A 21,034-nucleotide genomic window follows, 5' to 3' on the forward strand; every position below is an offset into this window, starting at 1 on the left:
TATGATGCTGATTTTGGTTCGCATTGAACCTCCTTTGAGGATCATGTCTGGCTCTGCTGTTATATTCTCCTTCCTTGCAAACCTAGTATTTTGCATTGCAGGGAGAGTCCTATTGCTTTTGCATTCATCATGCAAGTTAGGTTCTGGTTGACATTGTGTCAGATTTCTTAGCTGTCACAATTCCCTGATGAAGAGTTTCCTGCATAAGTTCTCCCATTGTCTCTGTAAACACTATAACCTGGCTCTCACTTTTCTTTATTACTGGTAGGAATAGGTTGATAAGCGTGAACCTTGGGTGCTAGACAGGACAAAATACTTTTAATCTTGACAAGTTGGTTGTTTCCTATTTCACTATATATGAAGGTTTGCTTAAAAGTATTATCTTGACCTTTTCCGGAGTGTGATGGTGAGTATTCTCTTCTATTATTGAGCTGGAAGATTGTTCTAAAGTCATGAACTTTTAACTACCCCAGATGTTACTTTTAATTTCTTAGAACTAGGAGTACTCATGGATCTTGTGTAACCAGCCTGGTGGCTCGAAGAGGTAGGGAGTTCGACTCGATGACAGAGACATGCTACTCATGAGAGTAGCATCTGCCAGTAAGACAAAACACCATAATTTGATTCCACTCTCCAACAGGCATTCAGCATATGCATCCAGGTGGAGCCTTGCAATTTATGAAGGTGAATTGCATAGAGTCTGTATTACCTAGCCTTGTCAGATCAATTCCCTTGAAATTGTTTCTGGCTAAGCTCACCTTAACTGATAAATTGCTTATTTAAAGATCTGTCGTCTGCTTTCTTGAAGGGGTGAATAATTATGGCTGAGTTTTAGAATTAGTGGTAGAGATTAGAATTAAAAGCTACCTGAAAAGAGAGTAACCTAAATCATGTGATCCTATTGGCACTGCTCTGCCTTGGGCTCCATTCAGTGTCAATCTACTTTCTGCATTTGTGCATAGGTCTCATCAGAATAATTATGTGTGAGTGACGCCCCCTGATCAAGTTGTATGAACAATCATGAATCATTGTCATCAGGAACTCCTGCTAATGCCCTTTGCAAATTCCAACCATTGACACTGCTATTCTTGTTAGAACTTTGGAATGTTGTGAGCTTCACTGAAGACAATGGAGAGACTCAGGGCTCATAATGGTGCCAACATTTCAATGCTTGTCTTTGTGTTTTTCCCTTTCTAACATAGAACACTGTGCCTTCAGTGAGTGGAATGTTCTAACAGCATTATAATCCTTCTCATTCAGGCTACAACTTTTCTTTAGTGCACTTTCCTTCATAATAGGTCCATGCCTGCTGCTTGGACTATAGTTCGGGTTCAGGACCCTTACCATCTGTATAGCTCACAGAAGCAGGCTATAATGCTATATGAAATCCAAATGACAGATGTCCTGGAGCCCAAATCTTCAACATGCTGTTGAATATGGGCTCTGACTATTGCCCATCATAAGGAGGAAAGAGATTAGATGAAAACTTGATAGATCCCCACAGGGGAAATTAAGGTCTGTACCATTGAATTCTTGTGTATATAATGACCACCTACATCTCAAAAAATAAATGCATGATTTCTAACAGAACAGCGCCAATCACAAATACAAGTGCTCCAATGGTATTTGGAAGGCACTTGTTTAGGGGAGTGGAAAAGCAACTTTTCTTCTCTATCATGTCAGTGTGCTATTCTAGAGAGTCCTTTGCAAGGTATAGAGCTGTAACTCAGAAGACTGATTGTTCAGGCCCTTGTAATGTCACACCTTCATTATGGGGATGCCTTATATCTTGGTTCACCTTGATATGTGGTTAAAAAGTTCCAGGTTTCCAGAACGCCGCTCCTCGGCTCCTCATAAACATCATGAGACACCAGTCTGCCAAAAAGGCTCTGGCAGAACTACACTGGCTCCTGGTGCACTCACAATCACATGCTCGTAATTACATATAACACTTATTTTTACCAATCTTCTTGAGGGACTTCACCAGTTTTTTAATTGGTTCTTATTTTGTTCCCTATGGCAGGCCCCATAGGGGTGAAAGAGGGGATTCGGCCTTGTAGTCACACATTCGTCTAAGGTTCAAATCTGTCTTTTCACCAATGCGCTTCGCCTATCCCTTGCCTGCTCACTAAAAGATAACACTTCAGCAACAACTGCCAAAGTGAAATTGATCTGGACAATCACAGTCTTGTTTCAGGGCAGACTAGATGTCTCAGATCAGAGAAGGGAGGCAGTGTAATTCCAGTTGGACCAAATGGGCAGAGGTCAAGAATTGGGACATGAACTAAGGAATGTATAGAAGAAGCTAGTGGATTTGGAGGACAGGAGCAGGCGAAATAGTCTACGTTTTATTGGAGTGCCTGAAGGATTAGAGTAATCAATCATGGAAAAATTCCTGATGGCATTCCTCTCAGAACTCAAGTTTGTTGGTCTCCCAAGAGAGATGCCACAATATAAATTATATCTTGCTTTGTCAGATACTAGCAGATGAGACCGTTCATATGTTTCACTAAGGAACATAATGGCCTGCTTCTGTCCCAGAACAGCAATGTCCCTGCATATTTCTTGTTTCAAACTAACCCGAAATGCAGGAAACTCCAGGCACTCCACCCACAGCTCAGAAAACTGTACATTATACATGGGCTGCTGAACCTCCAACACTGCTGATTCCATTTAACAGCTGCAACAAGAAGCAAAGTAAGGAAGAGAATGTATTCAGCTGACTTACTGACAAGTCTGTTCTGTGCTGAAAAGTCTGAAAATCATCAGTAGGAGGATGGGTGGTGTGTATGCCTAAGAAATAATTATCATGCTTGGCATTAAAAATGCTAAGATATATAGCCCTCCTGCAGGAACACATTTATATCCTGCCGAATCTGGCAAATTGAGGCGGAATTGGGTTGCTAAATTGGCCTATGCTTACAATAATGTTGATTTGCAACTCCTGGAAGTATCTGTTGGATGTTCAGGAAGGGTGGCATCTCTGATTTTTCCCACAAGTCTCTCCTTTATCGCATTGTACATACCACGGCCAACACCCAGATGTAGTTACCCATCAAAAAGCGCAAACTGGCTGCGAGGAAGGGGGTGGACATTTTTCTATGCTGACACAGAGGTGGCCCAAAACCTATGAAATTCTCAGCATTAATTTCATGGAGGGCAGTACACAGATTTCGCAAGATACATCTACTGCTACAGGTGGAAGTGCCACTGTAGGGAAATACCAAGATTAAGATCGGGGTGGGGCACTTTGATGGTCAAACTGATCGGCATCAAGCAAATACAGGACATACTATCTGAGGATCTTCTTAAAACCTTTGAACATCTGCAGTTAGAATATGGGCTACAGGACACCCAGATAAGGTGCTATCCCCAATAGTCCCACTGTTCTAAGTTGATCCTGAGACCTGTGATGTTCGTACCACCGTCTTCTCACATATAGTACGTCTTCTCACATATAGTCATAAATGAAGAAGTGGGATGCATTTAGAGTGGTGATATTCCGCCAATATGGGGCTATAATTGACCCACTTTTCTCTGTTCCCACTGCAGACTCCCTGCGGCGTCAGTGTCAAGAGAGGCTTGTACAGATTTCACGGAGGACAGTTGGTCTGCTAGCCAGGGTCGCCATAGGAGGGGCTGAGTGATGTGAGATTGAAACTTAGTTTCTTTAAATTTTTCCATGATTAGCACTGGTCACCCGAGTGCCTGTATTGCTTTAGCTTCAGCCCTCACAAGCTGGAGGTGAGAGCAGACTGAAAGAGACATCCTGTATATCTTTGGGCCTTCTCCACTGATATACATTATAAGACCTTAATACCATGAGGAGCTCCTGTCCAGTTGATGGCTGCCACGGTCATATTGCATGATGTCTCGGGTACCCTAATCACAATGTCACACTACAGAAAGTTGTTTACTACTTCTCTGGTGGTGGCTAAAATGTATTGTGAGGGAATGAAGATAGACCACTTCACCCTGTAGTGATGAATGTTTTTTAGAGGAATTATTGTAATTGCATGCCATAGGATGCAGATATACTAGGTCAATGATTAGTCAGCATTTTCTCCAAGCTTAGATATGGAAGCATTTCCTGCCCCTGTGCAACCATTTGTCAATTGATACTGGTTGAGAATCCAGGGAACCAGAATGCCTCTTACCAGTGGATTGGTCGGTTGGCATTTCCCTGGACTGTATTTACAGACTGTGCACGGGGAGGGGGGGGGGCTGTCTAGCAGTTTTGCCCCTTCTTGAGACAGACTTAACCCCCTTAGACAGAGGCCTAATTTGTGTGATCTGCCAAAGGTTTTGTTGATGTGTGATTAGACCGGTAGTGTGGAGTTGATTTTCAATTCTGAGTAGATAATGTAAATGTAAATGTAAATGTGGGATACTTGTAAAGCGCACTGTTACTCTACCCGAGTGTCCTAGCGCTGTAGACGGCTGGGGAACCCGTCCTGGTTTTCCCTGTGAGATGGTCCCTTTCTGGGTATCTCCAGGGTGAAACCAGGCATCCCTGGCGCCTGTGGGGGGCCGTTGTAGAGATGAGGCAAGCTTAATACCCAGAGTTACCGAGTGTGTTCCCTGGTTAGAGTAGGCACTGAGGCGAGAATTATCGAGTCCATTGGCCGTAGTCCAAGACCCTGCCGCGTCGGGAATTGAACCCTGGTCCCGGGTCGTTCTCTGCTTACAGGTCTGCTGCCTCTAACCAGTGAGCCACACCTCTCCAATGCTCATGTTACTTGTGGGTTTGGAGAGTCAAGCTAGGTGGTGTGGGAATGCTGTGAGTGATCTACGCTTTCCTCTACTGTGGCCCTGCTTTCGTCCCTTTCCTACCCAGGGGAGTTGTTATTGCAGTAAACCTTGTTAACAGATACTACAGAGCTGAACAGAGATTGGAGGCTTTATTTACTCCACTACTATCACCCATGGGTCTCACTTCGACTGTTTTGGATGGGGGAAGGTGCGGATAAAGAAACCAGGGATGGGGCAGAGAGTGAATGGTCCTTTTATTACTCCTGTCGCTGGACTCTTTCTTTTCATTACCCTACAGTATGTTTGGAGTCTTTTGGGGAGTTTTTTCACTACCCCTTTTCCTTACTCCCCAACTAATCCTTTACTCCTTACTTATTCATGTATATATACATGATCAGACCTGATGCAGTGTCTGCCAAGTACTATGTAGGGTGTGGATGTTTACGTTCATGAAATTAATGCATTTCTTTTGATGATGCCTAGTTTGACAACTGCCGGCCTATGACCCTTGGTGAGGCTTTTCTGCAAAACTTCTGTGTCTGTTTTAGTTTGAAAATGAGCTCTACGATTTGTAAACGTCAGGGCCGGACTGGGAACGCAAACCAGCCCAGGCAGTTACGTTGAGCCAGGGGAGAAGGGTCTGAAACACTGCTGCTGCTTTTGTTACAGGGGGCCGATATTGCAGCACTGCTGCAAAACCGGCTTCCAGTAACAAAAAAGGACCCCACCGGTCAAAACCGGCCCCCACCCTTCCAGCCCCCCGGCAAAATGCCCAGTGCACGCTACGGCCGGTCCGGTCCTGGTAAACGTGTATTTGTACTTTTTTTTAAATAAACAATCTTTTCAAAGAAAGAAATTGGATTGTTGTGGGTCTTTGTGCTAAGTCTTACTTTGGCAGGGGCGGCTCCTTCATAAGAACAGAGGAGCATCCTAAACGAATTCTCAGGACAGGGTGGGGCAATTGCTTCTGAGTGGCAGCAGGGAGCTGTACACTTATGTGTAAAGTGCAAATGTCCCTTTGGCCGCCCGTCTTGCGATGGCCTGCCAGACATGCGCATTTTAAACTTCTCTAACCTAGCTGTCTATGACAGAGCTGGGTGAGAGAAAGCGCAGACCTCCAGTGCTCTTAAGAGCGCTGCGAGAGGCTGCTTCCTTCAATCCTGACATGTGTCTAATGCTGAGAGACGCGCCAAGATTGGTGAAAGCAGTTCCCTGGGTCTGGAGCTTCCAGGAGCGAAGACACCCATCCTGTGGCAAGTCAAGAAGGTAAGTTCCTTTTTTAGAATTATTTTAATGCCATCTGTATTTTGTCTGCCCCACCACCCAAAATACACACAAGCCATCACTGGACTTTGGCCTGGTTAAACAAGAGTTAAAGTAGACGTAACACTGAGTGAAAGGAAGTTTACACATCTCACACTTACTCCATGCTACCCACCGCAGCTACCTGCCAATGCTGGTAGCTGATTCATGGCCTCTATTCCTCCTCTATGCTTGCTTGGGATATCTCTAGTAGTATTCACATTTGTTAAAAAGGCTACCTAAAATTAAAATTTTTGCAGCTGTACTTTGACGGTTTAAAAAATACAACTGAGCCAGGTAAAAATATGAAAACGTTATAAAATTATGTGGAAAACGTAATTTCCTCTCTAAAGCACTAAAGGGGATTGCAAAACAAAACTGGCGGTTAAAACTGATTTTTCACGTAAAATGCTTAAAATGGTTAAGGTAAGGTTTTTACCATGGAATTCACAGCACCATGGAATATTTTGCAGAATATAATCAGGCAAACTGATTATATAAGAATAAACGGAATGTTTGCAATCTTGATTATAGCATCGTTGGTGTTTTAGGTCATTTTCTCATAAACAGGCACACATTTTTCAGAACTGGGAAGTAGAAGGCACCGAAAACAAAGAAATAAATCATCAAGGGTGAAGCAAATCTAATTGTGTGAGTCCGAAGAATGAGCCCAGAGCAGGTGGGTGCATCCAAAGGTTAAGCCACGTTTCGGTCTTTTTTAATTTGGGTCAGACCACTGAGGTTGATTAATATTATAGATCTGCAAGTAAACCAATTATGTATTAAATCAAAGTCAAAATGTAATTACAAAGCAAATAGAAATGGACCTACTAGCGAGAAGATGAAGTGGACTTCCAATCCTGCTTGCATTTTACTGTAGACTGCAAACGTTGGGTGTTTGGTTGAAATGTATGTGTGTGTCTAACCAGATATTGTAGAAATAACCAGGGTTGTGAGTGACTGTACATATCAAATAGAAGGGCTGATTTACAGAAGTGGAGAGGAGTTGTAGTAAATAGCTCCTTGTGCTAGATTAGTCTAGGCCTACACACAATCCACAACATATTGCTAATCCACAAACATTTCCTCGAGATATATGTGCACAGTGTACATTTGTCCTCAAATGTGTATGCTTCAAAAAGGCCACACATCTACTATTGTTTCCTCAGATTTACATAGGAGCACATTTTCCTTTGTGGGTTGGCCATTTAGTAATCCAAGTGGTTCTAGGAAAACAATGCACAGCAACAAATATGATTCCAAAATGGTCCTATTAACTAATAGCATGATTTCAACTTCTACATAGTAAAATATGAATATTCACGAGTCGCTGTAGTCTCCCAATTGAAATTAGAATTCACAATTTTGATTAGCGCCTCATTCCAAATGTACTCTTTAATTTTTGGCAGTATTTGGCTTCCAGTCCTGCAGTTTGTTCTCATTTCCTTTCCACAATGCAGCTCCAGACTCCGGTGAGGGCAAGGAAGGGTTAGCCCAGGTGGTCCTAATGCAGGTATGGCTGGCACTACTCAGGCATCAATGATTGCCTTTAATATGTGTGAGTGATTTACTTACATATCTGTTGAGTGCTGGTAAGAAACATGATCTTTTGAGAACAGCGCCCATGAGCAAAAACAAAAAAACACATGAGTGCAAAGTTAGAAAATAAGGCTAGGCAAAAATAAAAGAAAGTTAACTATAGGATTTCTTTTTAGCAATTGTGCATATCCTGCTTGCATGGAAATTATGCTTGTCCTGCAGTTACCAATTGAGAGGCTGTAAAGATGAATGCCATGAAAGCCAACAAATGGTAAGCAACAGGCGGGCTCCAAACCCTTTGTGGTAACAATAGTGTCTCGCATGCGAGATGGATGCACTGAGTGCATGCTAGCGCAGGTTTGACCCTAAAAAGCTATTTTAATGGTTCTGCATCACAAACATGAATTTACGTTAGGAGGCATGATAATTGTTAACTCGTTATTCACAACACCATATTGATAATTAAATTATTTATATACATCACAGCACCAAACTATAGCTAATATCCTGATTAGTGCTGGTACTGTCCCATTAAATCTACTTCAGCAATGCTGAGAAGTGCAGGTACTCTCCCTTTCAAATTTAAGAAGTGCAGGTGTTCAGAACCAGACAGTACCTGACCATTTAAAGCTCTGGTTAGCGGGCATGCAGAATAAAAAGAAGTGCCACCTTTCCTGCTGCCTTGCCATTTTGCTCACTCTTCCTTTTCCCATGTGACCACAGTCACGCGGCCTGCTCCTACAGCTTCACCGCACAGATGTCCTAGTGTGAACTAGGGGAGTAGGTGTTCTCCAAGGAAACATTTACTGGAAGATTTAATTTCACTTTTCCGTTCCATAAACTCTAAAATACCAAATATTTTGGTAATATTAGGGCACAAAACCTCCATTGTGGCTCTTTTGAAAGGATTTGTGAACATAGTTGCGCGGATTCTCAAAGTTGCTGTCAATTGTATTACATTGTTTTCCGTGGATCTGATGGCAGTACTCCCTGTGATGCCATGTTGACGCTGCAGGGAATATGTTCTGCTGAGTTCTGTGGTACCATCTCAGTGCTGCAGAATTCAAAATTGTGAAACCAGACTCGACACAATGACTAAACCTTACTGTGGTTGTAGGGAATCTGACACAGTGGTTGAACCACAATAAATCCAGCATGGCTATTAACCGATCTGGAGTCTCTCAACAGCAGAACAGACTGACAATACTTGGTGTGTACCCCAAATCACATTACATCATTGCTATGAATCTGAAGTAATGTGATCAATAACAAATCAGGTTGCCTAACCCTCAGCTATTGTGATGATCGTGCCTAGGATTTCAGCGTAGACTAGGTCATTGTGACAATCATCCTCTGAAGAACTTTTTGTATTTGGAGATGATTGTGTGATGTGATAGAAGTTGCTAGTCAAGTCTTGAGGAACAGTTGCTGAAGAACCAGCTTTCTGAGCAGGATTTAATGGGTTCAGCATTTTGATCCTGAGATGCATGTGAAATGCTGACTGCTGCTTGTGATGTGGTTCTAAGGTATCACAATTCGTCTTATGCTATTTATTTGTTTCTTATTCATGGAAATTCATGGGCAAATTGGTCCATTGTGCTTACAAGATGGGAGGACATATTCAATGCAAACGGCCTTCAAATGATGCATTGTATCAAACCTACTTTTAAAGGTAGGACTGAATGGGTCAGTGCGCTGTGTTGCAAAATATAATTTAGTTTTAAAAAAGAATCTGAGAAATATAACGTCCAGTGCATTAAAGCAAGCTTGGTTTCATATAGCCCATGTAGTTTTTGTTTAAGTTCAGGAAGCATTGTTTCGATAGTCAAGCTTTGTGCCTACAATTGATTTTGTCAACACATTTACCAACTACCTATGTATGTCCTGGACAGGGTAGCTGGTCTAGAGGCTGAGTTTCTAACTCGGGGAATGGAGTTCTAGTCCCAGCGTCAACGCGTCACAACATTTCAGGCGATTGTGGGCAAATCAATCTACCTTTCTGTACCTGATATTGGAGTTATATTTACATGTATGTGATAATTGTATAATGCAAACTAAGCCAAAAGGCAGTGGAGCCTGTACAGTGTCAAAGGCAAAGATACAACCAATTAGGGAATGAGGAGGTAGCTTGGTTCTGGGAGCCGAGGCAGATTGATACTGCACCATGATGTGTTTATTTAAAGAAGTGTGTCTTCAGTTCTTTCCTAAACTGGGTCAGGGTTGTGATGGTGCTGATGGATAATGGGATGTTTGTTCAAGATCCAGGATGCATGGATGGAGAAGGCCTATCGTCTTTATTTTCAGACTGGATTGCGCTTCTTTGCCTCCACTCCGGAAACGTGAAATGGAGAAAGAATTCACTGTGTCCTGGCTCATACGATCGCAGTTCCATCAGCCTGTTACACCTTGGTTCCTAAGATTTGGTTAAAATCTGGTATTCAAACCAGGATTACTGTTCTCCTTACAGCAGCTCTTTTGGTTTTGCTTTTACTGCAATAAACTACTCTCTATAAAGCACTCAACTCAGTCACGGCTGGTGCAGGTAAGAGCGGTGGGGTGGGGCAGGGTGGGTGGGTGAAGTCGACAGATGACGATGAGAGAAAATAAAATTGTAACAAAAGAAAAACACTTACCTTGAGCTCGCTGCATCGCCGAGGTAAGTGGTTTTCTTTTTTTAATTTTATTTTCCCTCTTCGTTGTCTTTCGATTACACCCCCAAACCCTGCCCCACAGCTCTTGCCAGCACCGGCCACGATGAACTCAACTGCTCCATGGAGCTGGATCATGTTAGACCAGTACCTCGGTTAATTAAGATTGACCTTCGAGCATAGAGCTCGAGTATTACACTTTAAACCTCTTTCCTAACCAGGTGCGAGGAACCAGTTGAATGAATATTGGGTGAATATGTTAGCACCACTGATGCCTGCTTGAGATCAAGTTTTTCCTATTGAGAGTAGGCTAGCGATACCCGCTTCTTAAAATATTTAAAATTCTGTTCTGCTATCTTTAGAGACATTTGACGGTTATGTAATCTTTCAAGAACAAGATTTGGACTGTTCCCAATAAAGCATCAAGTTGTACATTTAACCAACAAACTTTTTCCACTGACAAAATGAAAAGACTCAAAAGAGGCCTTTTCTTAAAGCTTTCTTTATTTGTTACAGTAGCTTGCACCTAGTTTATGGTCCAATGGCACAGTAAGAATTTGATATGTGAAATACTTCATAAGTTATGTAAGGCAGAATTTGTTGGTAAGTATGTTTTACAAGACATTTCCTTTTTTTTGTGGGCTCCAACTTGCCCTATCAGTGTCTTAAATCATTTTCCCTCTGATCGCTTTTTTTTTGGTATTATATTGTTTGGAATTTTCAACTAATATTGTTCGTCAGAGGGTCAAGACTGAGAAAATGAGGGCTTAGGGAACCAGAGAGACATTCTTAAAGCAAGTAAACTCTACATGAGGCAAATCATTTGTGAAAGGACAAGAAAAACAAGGAGAGCAAATACAACCCATAGGTACCCTGGTTTTTAAATACAACACAGACATGGATATAAATGAATCTAAAAGGTCCCTTTCACCCTCATATTCAAGTCAAGTCATTTACTCTGCCTAATTCCAGACCCAAAATGTGCGTGTGACATATGCAACAAATTGTCTTTTTACGGGCTGCATTGATTTACGTATGCATGGCTTAGCTGAATTTGTTCATCCACCACAGAAAGGATCCCTGCTTCTCAATGTGTTTCTATTAGCAGAGATGTTTTTTTCCAGAATTCTATAGTTTACTCCACTGCGGCCTCCTTCAAAAAGAAATTTCCTGGTACCACATTACAATATATCTACCACAAACAAATCATACTTTTCCCAGTGTTCACTTTTTATCTGTTCTGCTTAGCAAACGGATGCCCATCACATTTTCACGAAGACAACAAAAATAAACCAACACACATTTTATACGCCTTGTTAAAGCGCACTATATCTTCACAGTAAAATGTTGAAACATAAAGTTTGCAAGACGTCTTGGTACATTGATTGTGAGCAACACCACAGCGTAAAGTCGCAAGATTTAAATTGTCATTGACTTTTATAGACAAGCTGACATAATCTTGATGCATGGGGTGATTGCTGTAAACTGTGGTGCTGCTGAGTGCATATTTGGGAATTCTGTTTTTTTGTTTATTTATGCTTGGTGTGATCATGTCGTTTGTATTACATGCCAACGAGGGGAATCTGTGGCAAGCGAACAAGCAGAGCAAACCTGCTCGCAGGCAGCTGTGCCGGCAGGAATGTCCATCGCACAGATAAAGCGCAGAGCGGGGCCGGTTTACAAGCCAGGCGCTGGCTGCAGGGGCAGTAAAGACACAGCTGTCAGGCTTCGAGTAACTCAATCTGTGGCTGCTTCTGCAGCTCCCCGCGCCCAGAGAGGGGCCATTAATCATGCACCAGTGTGGGCTGCAGCTAGCCCTGCAGCACTCACCCAGCTGGCTCATTGTCAGCTCCTGCAGTAACTTTAATAGTTCAGACTCCAGTTAAACTCTAAGGAGGGAACATGCTGGTTAGTTTGATAGAGCAGCAGATTTGCCCCTAAAACTACCGCAATGACGGGACACAACGTGTTCTCTAATTAATTAACTCAGTGTGAATCTCCCTTGCTCGCCCATGTTCCCCAGTTCTTTAGGGCACGAGCCAATCTTCCTGTGATCTGGGGGTGAATCTTTTCAGCCCCCACAAGTAAATACAAGAACAAAATAGTCAACGAATGAATGAATAAATGCATAGGACTGTGGAAATTCTAAGACATTAAAAACATAGCAGATTGTAAAAGGCGTAAATATCTCTCGGTGACAAACTGTCCACACATGCCTCTGCGGTACCGCTCGGAACAATACTCAGTAGCGGCTCCCACAGGTAAGAGCGGTGGGGTGGCGGTGGAAGTCGACAGAGTTGGCGATGCGGCGAGCGGAAGGTAAGTGGTTTTATTTATTTAATATTATTTAACCCGTCGTCTGTCAACTTCCACCACCCCATCCCGCCCCGCCCTACCGCTCTTACCTGTGCGAGCCACTACTGACAATACTGAGTATCCGTACCATGTTCTCTTTCGATTAAGTTGCATCTTTGTAGTATCATAATCCTTTGGTACATCAAGATGTGCAACATCATAGGGCTTTTCATGCATCCTCCTCAACTAGACCTCATTGGGAAGGGGAAGCACCGCTTACATCGGATATATCGCATCGCGCTGACATTGCATCGCGGCTGTTACATCGTAGACGACATCACATCGCATGTCATCAGGACGCATGCAAGTGCATCGCATTTCCTTATACATCGTTAACGATTACATCGTGAATCGGGATATATTATGTTTCTTTAAGGAGCGCATATGCGTACAGCGCGTAATTTCACTTGCTAAGGCTGCATATTCTAAGGCTGCATATTCCTCTGGGGTGGCTCCGGCATATTTAAGAGACTTTACAGCGCGCAATTTCACTTGCTAAGGCTGCATATTCTAAGGCTGCATATTCTAAGGCTGCATATTCCTCTGGGGCGGCTCCGGCAGGGACAGGAGTTGTCCTATGCAGGTCCATGTCGGGCAAAGGAAGCAGAGGAGCCAGAAAGAGTACAAGGACGATGCGGGGAGTGTAACGGGGCTCGAGGTAGATATCCATGGATTAGCGAGCAGCAGAACTCGGCATCAGTGGCTAAGGCAACAAAACACATCTTTAACACTATCAAGGTAGATAATAGTGCCAGTATTACTAACCGCATTAAAGAAAACCCATTTTCTAAACAGCAGAGAAAACATAGCAGAGAGTTCCCAAGAAGTCCACCCGCATGCAGAATTACTGTGTCCCAGCCCCTTTCGTGTGCACTGTAACACTTTCCTCGAGAGTGCCTAGAAATAGGTACACATTAAGGTCGATTGATATAAAGAGAGCACTCGGACTAGAAGAGGGTCTAACTAAATTTAAAGAAGGGGTTAGTTCAGGAGAGAAGGCTGTGATCATAAACAAAACTATTGTTTATTTCTTCCAGGGAACTTACAAAGCTCACGTATAAAAGAGAGCTAAAAAGGGAGGCCATCCAAAGTGATACTGCCAAAATAAACACACTCTCGCTAGAGATTAAGGTAAAAAAGAGAAAGGACGCAAGCACTCCACTACATCAACAGGGCAGAGACTGCGTGGACCAACGACCAACGAAAGCAACACCCGAATATAAGTAATAGTGAAGGGTGGAAGGCAGGCCTCTGCAGCCCCTGGAGCACAGGTGGGCCCCCAGACATTCGAAGGGAGCCCCATTCAGCTGAAGCTCAATAAATATCCGTGGGATATGGGAAACTCGGGTGCCCCTCATTGCCATTATTTTGCGTTATGGAACTGACTAAAGGTAGCAGATAAACCTATTCAGCAGATGCCCATTCAAAAATTGGCCGCCACAATATATAGAGGGATACAAATGTTACATTCCAATGAGCGAGCAGCAGAACTCGGCATCAGTGGCTAAGGCAACAAAACACATCTTTAACACTATCAAGGTAGATAATAGTGCCAAGAAAAAAAGCATCTTAAGTCACGGACCATATCATAACCAATAAAGAAGACAAGTTGGCAGCTTGACTGCTCTGCTTTCGAGCCTGGAGGGTGGTTTTCTGCGAGCATAACGGCAGCTGTCATCTTTATCTGGTCTTTAGCTTTTTTTTACACGTTATACTCTTTTAAATTGTCTGCTGTTTCGTCAAATGCGGGCAATTACACTTTTCCCAAAAATGGTGATGGTGTGTCTTCGATGCTGAGTCTCTTTGGACCTGCTCCCCTCGCGTTTCCTCTGCAAGCTGCCACTCCTCATTCAAATATTTCTAAGGTGCTAAAAGGACACACTTCTTCATTTCCTATACTCTGAAACCGACATTGATGTGCGTGCTTTTGCAACTCAGCCAAATAAAAATCCCAGCACGTTTCATAATGGTGAGATATGGTCATTGGGTGCTTCCCAGTGGACGCAGTCAGCGCCAGTCAGATTATTCAAATGGACAGGGTTGAACGAATTTGAACGTGCGGGCTAAACCATCGCGTTGTCATGTCGCGCGATGTAAGGTTGCCGATGTGACACCCTTGCCTATTGCATGGCCGCATTTGCGTTGCAACATCGTGCGATGTTAAAATTGCCGATGTGACTGCAATTGCGATGTAGTGACGGCGATGTAAATTACCGCGATGCGATTAAGTACGATGGATCGTCATACAACCATTGGGAAGGTGTCAGCCTCCTGAAGTCGTAGTCCCTCTCAAAAAACATGGAGATTTACCTCTCTTGGGGCCAGATGTACAAAAGACCGGTGCAAAAAGTAGTATAAAATTGCACACAATTGTTCTGCGTTCAGTCTTTAATTTTACAATGCAACGATGTACTAACAGGTGGTCTCACGAAATATCCAGTGGCAAAAAGTTGCAGAAAGATCTGTCTAATAAATATTAATTAGCAGATCCTTATCTGTGACCCCTTTCTGTTAGCTGCAAACCTTTTTTTAAAAGCAGGCAATGATCCTTAAAGGAACTGCTGCTGCTATAAAAAAAAATGTTTGCTGCTTGGGTAAACCTCAGGGGAGCACTCAGTGGTTCCCCTGCAAGCATTGCCTACTTTTCCTGAGGCTTTGGATACAATTCACAAAGGGAAAGATTTCACACCAATTTTGAGATGTTGGTAAATTATCAATGTTTATTACCGCAATCATGGTCACAAGTTATTGGTACATGCTATTATGGCTCGTAATACGGAGACGGTGCACTTTTCACTACACCTCCTAACTGCAGTTAGGAACAGATCGCAAAACCGAATTTGTGTGTCAGACAGGCATTTCCGATTCGCAAAATGGGTTTGGTACATAGAAAAACATGCTTTTGTGGCCTCAAACTCTGTGATTGTGAGAATCACAAGTATGCAACTGCATAACGGCTTTGAATATCTGGTCCAAAGTACATAGAGCAAACACCTTATCAAAATGTCTCTTTCATTGGCAAATCATCAAGCTAAGAGGTATGTCTGAGCATTTATAAAGTGTTTTAGTAGTCTAATCACATGCGCAGTTCGAGTTCCCCCAGTCAACGGTACAGAAATAATTTCACTGTGTTTCAAGAAGGTGGTATATATAAATCCTACATAGTATCAATATTCTACATAAATTTAGCATATTTTAATTCACTGAAATGTGCATAGATATTAAATGTTATAGGGATCATGAAGTGACACTTACCTGTGTCTTCGTCTATGCTAAATCGTCCAAGGCCACTTCCATCCCGGATTGAGTATTGAACCTCTCCATCTCTTCCCGTATCCTCATCTCTTGCTATGACTTGCAAAACACTTGTTCCAATACGGGAATTCTCCTTCACTGATCCAACCAAAGCAAAGTCCGAAAAATAGGGGGTATGGAGATTCTCATTTACATCAATCACTTCCACCTCCACAAAGGACACAGAGGAGAGAGAAACGGGACGCCCTTTGTCTTTTGCACGCACCGTTATGTTATAGAACTGCTGTTTCTCATAATCAAGCTCTTTGTTCAAACGTACTGCACCACTAGCCTTGTCTATTTCAAACCGTCCGTTGTAGTCATTTATAAGTGAGTAGCGTACCTGGCCCCCTAACCCAAGGTCAGGATCCTGCGTTTCAAGCCAAGCAATTATGGTTCCAACCGGCAGGTCTTCGAGGACTTTAGCATTGTAGCTAGGAGGTATGAAGGCTGGAGAACAATCATTCACATCCTCCAAATACACATTCAGAGTAACTACTGAGAAGCGTTGAAGATCAATCTCAGACCTGTCTCTGGCTTCAATTTTCAATGTGTAATTTGCTTTTGATTCCCTATCCAGATGGTCAGCCACATACACCACCCCGCTACTGCTGTTTATTGCAAATTTTTGTGTATTAGTCAAAATTGAATACGTGACTTCTCCATTTAATCCCAAATCCTTGTCCCGGGCTTCTACCTGGATTAATTCTGCACCAATGCTACTACTTTCTAAAACACTGACTGAATAGCTTTCTTGCAAGAAATTTGGCCTGTTATCATTGGCATCATCTACATTTACTTTCAGTACTTTCCAGGAAGATTTCTGGGGGTTTCCTAAGTCATAAACGGTGATGTTGACTAAATAAAGGTCTGTCTTCTCCCGATCAAATGGTAACAAGACTTTTAGAAGCCCAGTTTCCATGTCAATGCTAAAGCAGCTATCCATATTACCATCGGAAATTGTGTAGACAACCTTTCCATTGAAGCCAAAATCTGAATCATGGGCCTTAATTCTAAGTATGGTGGAACCTACAGGAAGGTCCTCCTTCACAGATACATCAGAAGGAAATGATTTATCAAAATGTGGCGCCTGTCTGTTTACCGAATAGAAGTCAAGAAACCCATCTTCAAAATGGGTCTTGACGTTTGATTTTGACTTTTTGAGTAACTTTTCAGCTAACTTCTGGGCAACTCGGGTTTCTCTGCAGCTGAAGCTCTTGGAAGAGACTTTTGCATGTACCACTGAAATGTTAACAAACATGGGGTCAGCAAAATTCTCTCCATCAGTTGCTGTTATCCTGAGGGAAAAGGAGTTTTTGAACCCGGAATCAAGTAGAGATTTTTTCAGCTGCAGGACACCAGAATCTGGATTTAAATAAAACAACCCAAGCTCATTTCCAGATAGTATCTTGTATTTTACTAGGTCTAATTCATCTACATCTATAGCTGAAACAGCAGTGATGTGCCCACCCACAGGAAAGTCGTGTGCTATTACTCCTTGGCATGCCACTTTTTCAAACAAAGGTTTGTTATCATTCGCATTCCCTATGTGTATTGTTACATTAATCTCACTCTCATGGCGATATGGTGACCCCCAGTCTGACGCTCTTACTACAAACTTGAAACTCTCAGGGGAAGACTCGAAATCTAATTCTTCCGATGTACTCACAAGGCCGGTGAACTGGTTTACAGTAAAGGGCAAGGAGTTTAGGCTTGGAATGCTATAGGTGATGTATCCATTTTCACCTTTATCCCTGTCATAAGCAAAAATGGATAAAACACTGGTTCCAACAGGGACACTTTCATTTACAAATGCCTCATAGGAAGGCTGTTTGAACTCTGGAATATGATCATTGGCATCTTCTAACCTTACAGTGACCAGCGCTTGTAAGTCCCTTCCTTCCACTACGACTTTTAGCTCATATTGCTCCTTCTCAATGATATTCAAATGACGTGCTGTGGTGATGAGCCCAGTTTTGGGATTGATTTTAAAATAGTCTGCATCTTCACTGTCCATTATTTTGTATTCCACACCCTGTGCATCTGATTTTAATCTAACGACTGCCACCACAACACCCGGAGGCGCAAATTCACTGACTGTGGATTCATACGCATCTTTTTCAAACTGTGAGTGTGCTGTCTCTTTCCTAGCATTAGCAATGTGCACTATTTTCACCGCAGAAAACTTCTGTGGCGATCCTCTGTCTTTTGCTTGAAGAGTGAGATTATAACCGTAAGGAAAACTGTCCCAATCAATTGGCTTTCTCTCCTTGATCTTATAATCATTCATCCATTTGCCCTCTTTGGCCAAAAAGAATTGCTCCAGAGGGTCTCCGGCTACTATTGACACAGATTCGATCTCTCCATTTGCACCCTCATCTACGTCATCAACTGTAACAACGGCATAGGTAGGATCCTTGTCCAAAGCAAAGGGAATGTGAGTGACCACATGAATAGTCGGAGCATGTTCATTTATACGTTCAATGTGAACATAAAGCTTTGCGGTACTGCTAACTCCGTTATTGCCATAAAGTTTCATTCCACGGTCCACTGCCAGAACTTCCAAATCATATCTGTTCTTCTCATCATAGTTCAGGCGTCCAGTTAATGAAACAATTCCACTAGTTGGATGAACAGAAAATAGTTCAACTTTACTCTTAAAAAAGTAATAAAATTCGCCATTGGATCCAATATCTGCATCCGTAGCCGTAACCTGAGCAATGCTAGTTCTAATGGGGGTACTTTCTGCTATTGTTACAGAGTATGTTGTCGGTGAAAACAAAGGCCTCAGGTCATTCATATCCAAAACCTGTATGTTTACTTTTGTCCAGGCTTCCAAGTCCTCCCCCCTGACAGATCCTTTTATTACTAATAAGTAGTTGTCTTGGATTTCTCTGTTTAATATAGCAGAATTTCCACCTTTAGTTCTTATTCTGAGAAAACAAAAGTCTCCAATTACAACTTCCTCCGCTTTGAAAAATCCTTCTTCGTCTCCAGACATGATCCTATATTTGATATCCCATGAAAAATCTGCTATGTTGATGCCCATTTTGCTTGGACTGTTAAGGTAGGTCCTGGCTGCAGAGTTCTCGTAGACAGTTGCATTGTATGTGGAATGTGTGAAGTGGAAACTGGGTAAAAGTACTCCTTGAACACCATGGAAAACATTGTTTGAGAGCTTAAGAATCAGGAGGACAAGGCACACGAAGGGGGGCCGTGTGCCCCCCCTGTATCCCATCTTTAAATCCATCATGTCATTCTTCCATCCTAAAAAGAACAGATAAAAGATGCTTAGTAAGGAATACAAAGTACAAAATAAGAAGATAATTAACCATTCAGATAAAATCCCTTGATTTTAATATGGCAATAGTACCATCAAGCATTTTCCAGTTTCAAAGACAGGTTGTCTCTCCATCTTTGGCATACATCTTCATACCCGTCATGAAGCCCTCATCCTGCACCTAGACTCTACACCCAAAATCAAATTTGCAAACAGATCAGAAACGTCTTAAATCTTTGCTCCTTTTCCACCTCTACCTCCAAATGTCCATGTCCTCCATAAACCCTCAATGGTGCTTGAAACATTAATTGTGGATGTTCATCCTTCACTTAAATTCTATTTATTTGTTGCTCTCTCATCACTACTCTGAACCAGTTTTTCGATCTAATCAATGCTTGCTCCAATTAGTCCTCTCTCCATTGGCCGAATTCTTACGGTGAGCTATACATGTGCGACCGCAGGTCTACAACCTCACAAACGGGGACAGAATTACTTCTTTCAGGAATTCACAAAGAGTTTTCACAAGTGCAATTAGAAAACATTTGCAAACACCATCTGCTTATAGGAAAATTTGACAAGCAAGTAAAAATTCATTGAACAACTTTTCTTTTCTTCTTTATCTAGAGGGAAATTGTTGTCCCTATGGATAAAACTCTCTGCATATGCCGCCTCCACCAATTTTACTGGTATTCAAATTACCTTTCCACCTTGTAAAAGGGCTTCCAGTTGCCCCTGTCATAGATACACACATCTGACATTTTCCAGGACCAGACATCATGGGTGCGCACCAGCCCTCCAATGACCACTCAACAATCCTCTGCCTAGGTTTATTCACATCAATATCTTTGTGTGAGTCAATCCTTTGATGAGTGCAAAAGCAACTTTTGTGAAACCAAAAAAGTTTTGCAAAGGCTGCAGAAAACCAACCATATGTAAACAGGTATATTTGTAAATCTGACTTCTTGTGTCTCACTCACTCTTCTGTTTTTTTCAACAGCAGATGACACCAAGGCAACTGCCTTGGTCCTTCTGCTTCAAAAAATATCTGTATCTCCCAGTGCACTGATTTATGGAAAAATATGAGCCTTCCACTGAACATAAGCCAATTTTGCATTATTCCAGTAGTCCATTACTCTTTATTTGGGACCCACGAACAAGAAAGGTTTTCTGCATATACATAAATATTCATAAGATAGATTTATCCAAAATGCATCTGGATGAGACGTATTTAATTTATATAAGATAGTTTCGAATGAATTTTAATGCATCGATTAGTTTAATTAAATGTACAATAAACATTTGAGTTGATATAGTTGTTGGTTACCATGAAAATGAGATAGGCACGGAGGCTGAAGTGTTGACTGGTGCACCAGTGCGTAATTAGATATTCATTAAACATACACCAAACCTGAATATTCCGATATGAAACGTTTTGCTTTGTTAGACATCAATTTAACAGCTATGCTTTGTGTCTTATCTGCTTTTCCCAAGCTGAAGTGGGTCGATCTTGCATTTCACATACAATCATCTTGTGTGCACTATTAACAACAATTTCTTACCAATCTTTAAAATGCCCTAGTCATGTATTATTATACTCTGCCAGGTTCTTTAATAAGTAATGATTGGGTAGCACACGCTACAAACGGGTGTGTTTCTAGGAGCTTAAGCGATTAGCATCATTATTTCCCAAAACCATTCTACTTATTTTACTAGACCACTGAAAGATGAATGGCTGAGTCGGTCCTGCCAACATTTGGATAACTGTATCTGTAGTTGCTCACCTTTAAATAAAACAGAAAAATTCACAGCAAATAGCCTAAAACCAGTGCTTTAAGTGGGATGAAAAAACCGGGGGGGTCTCTCA

The 21,034-nt window shown here is 42.1% G+C and overlaps 1 protein-coding gene across 2 annotated transcripts in view; it reads right to left on the reverse strand.

Moving 5' to 3' along the window:
* The window catches only part of FAT3 (FAT atypical cadherin 3), a 741,111-nt gene extending 721,968 nt beyond the window's left edge, over positions 1-19,143 (reverse strand). For both annotated transcript variants that reach the window (XM_078658413.1, XM_078658412.1), the window contains exon 1: positions 15,852-19,143. In XM_078658413.1, the coding sequence (XP_078514539.1) occupies positions 15,852-19,143 (3,292 nt within the window). The remainder of the gene's footprint in view (positions 1-15,851) is intronic.
* Positions 19,144-21,034: the final 1,891 nt, after the last annotated feature.

This window comes from Lissotriton helveticus, chromosome 8 (assembly GCF_964261635.1).
Source record: "Lissotriton helveticus chromosome 8, aLisHel1.1, whole genome shotgun sequence".
Classification (NCBI taxonomy): Eukaryota; Metazoa; Chordata; class Amphibia; order Caudata; family Salamandridae; genus Lissotriton; species Lissotriton helveticus.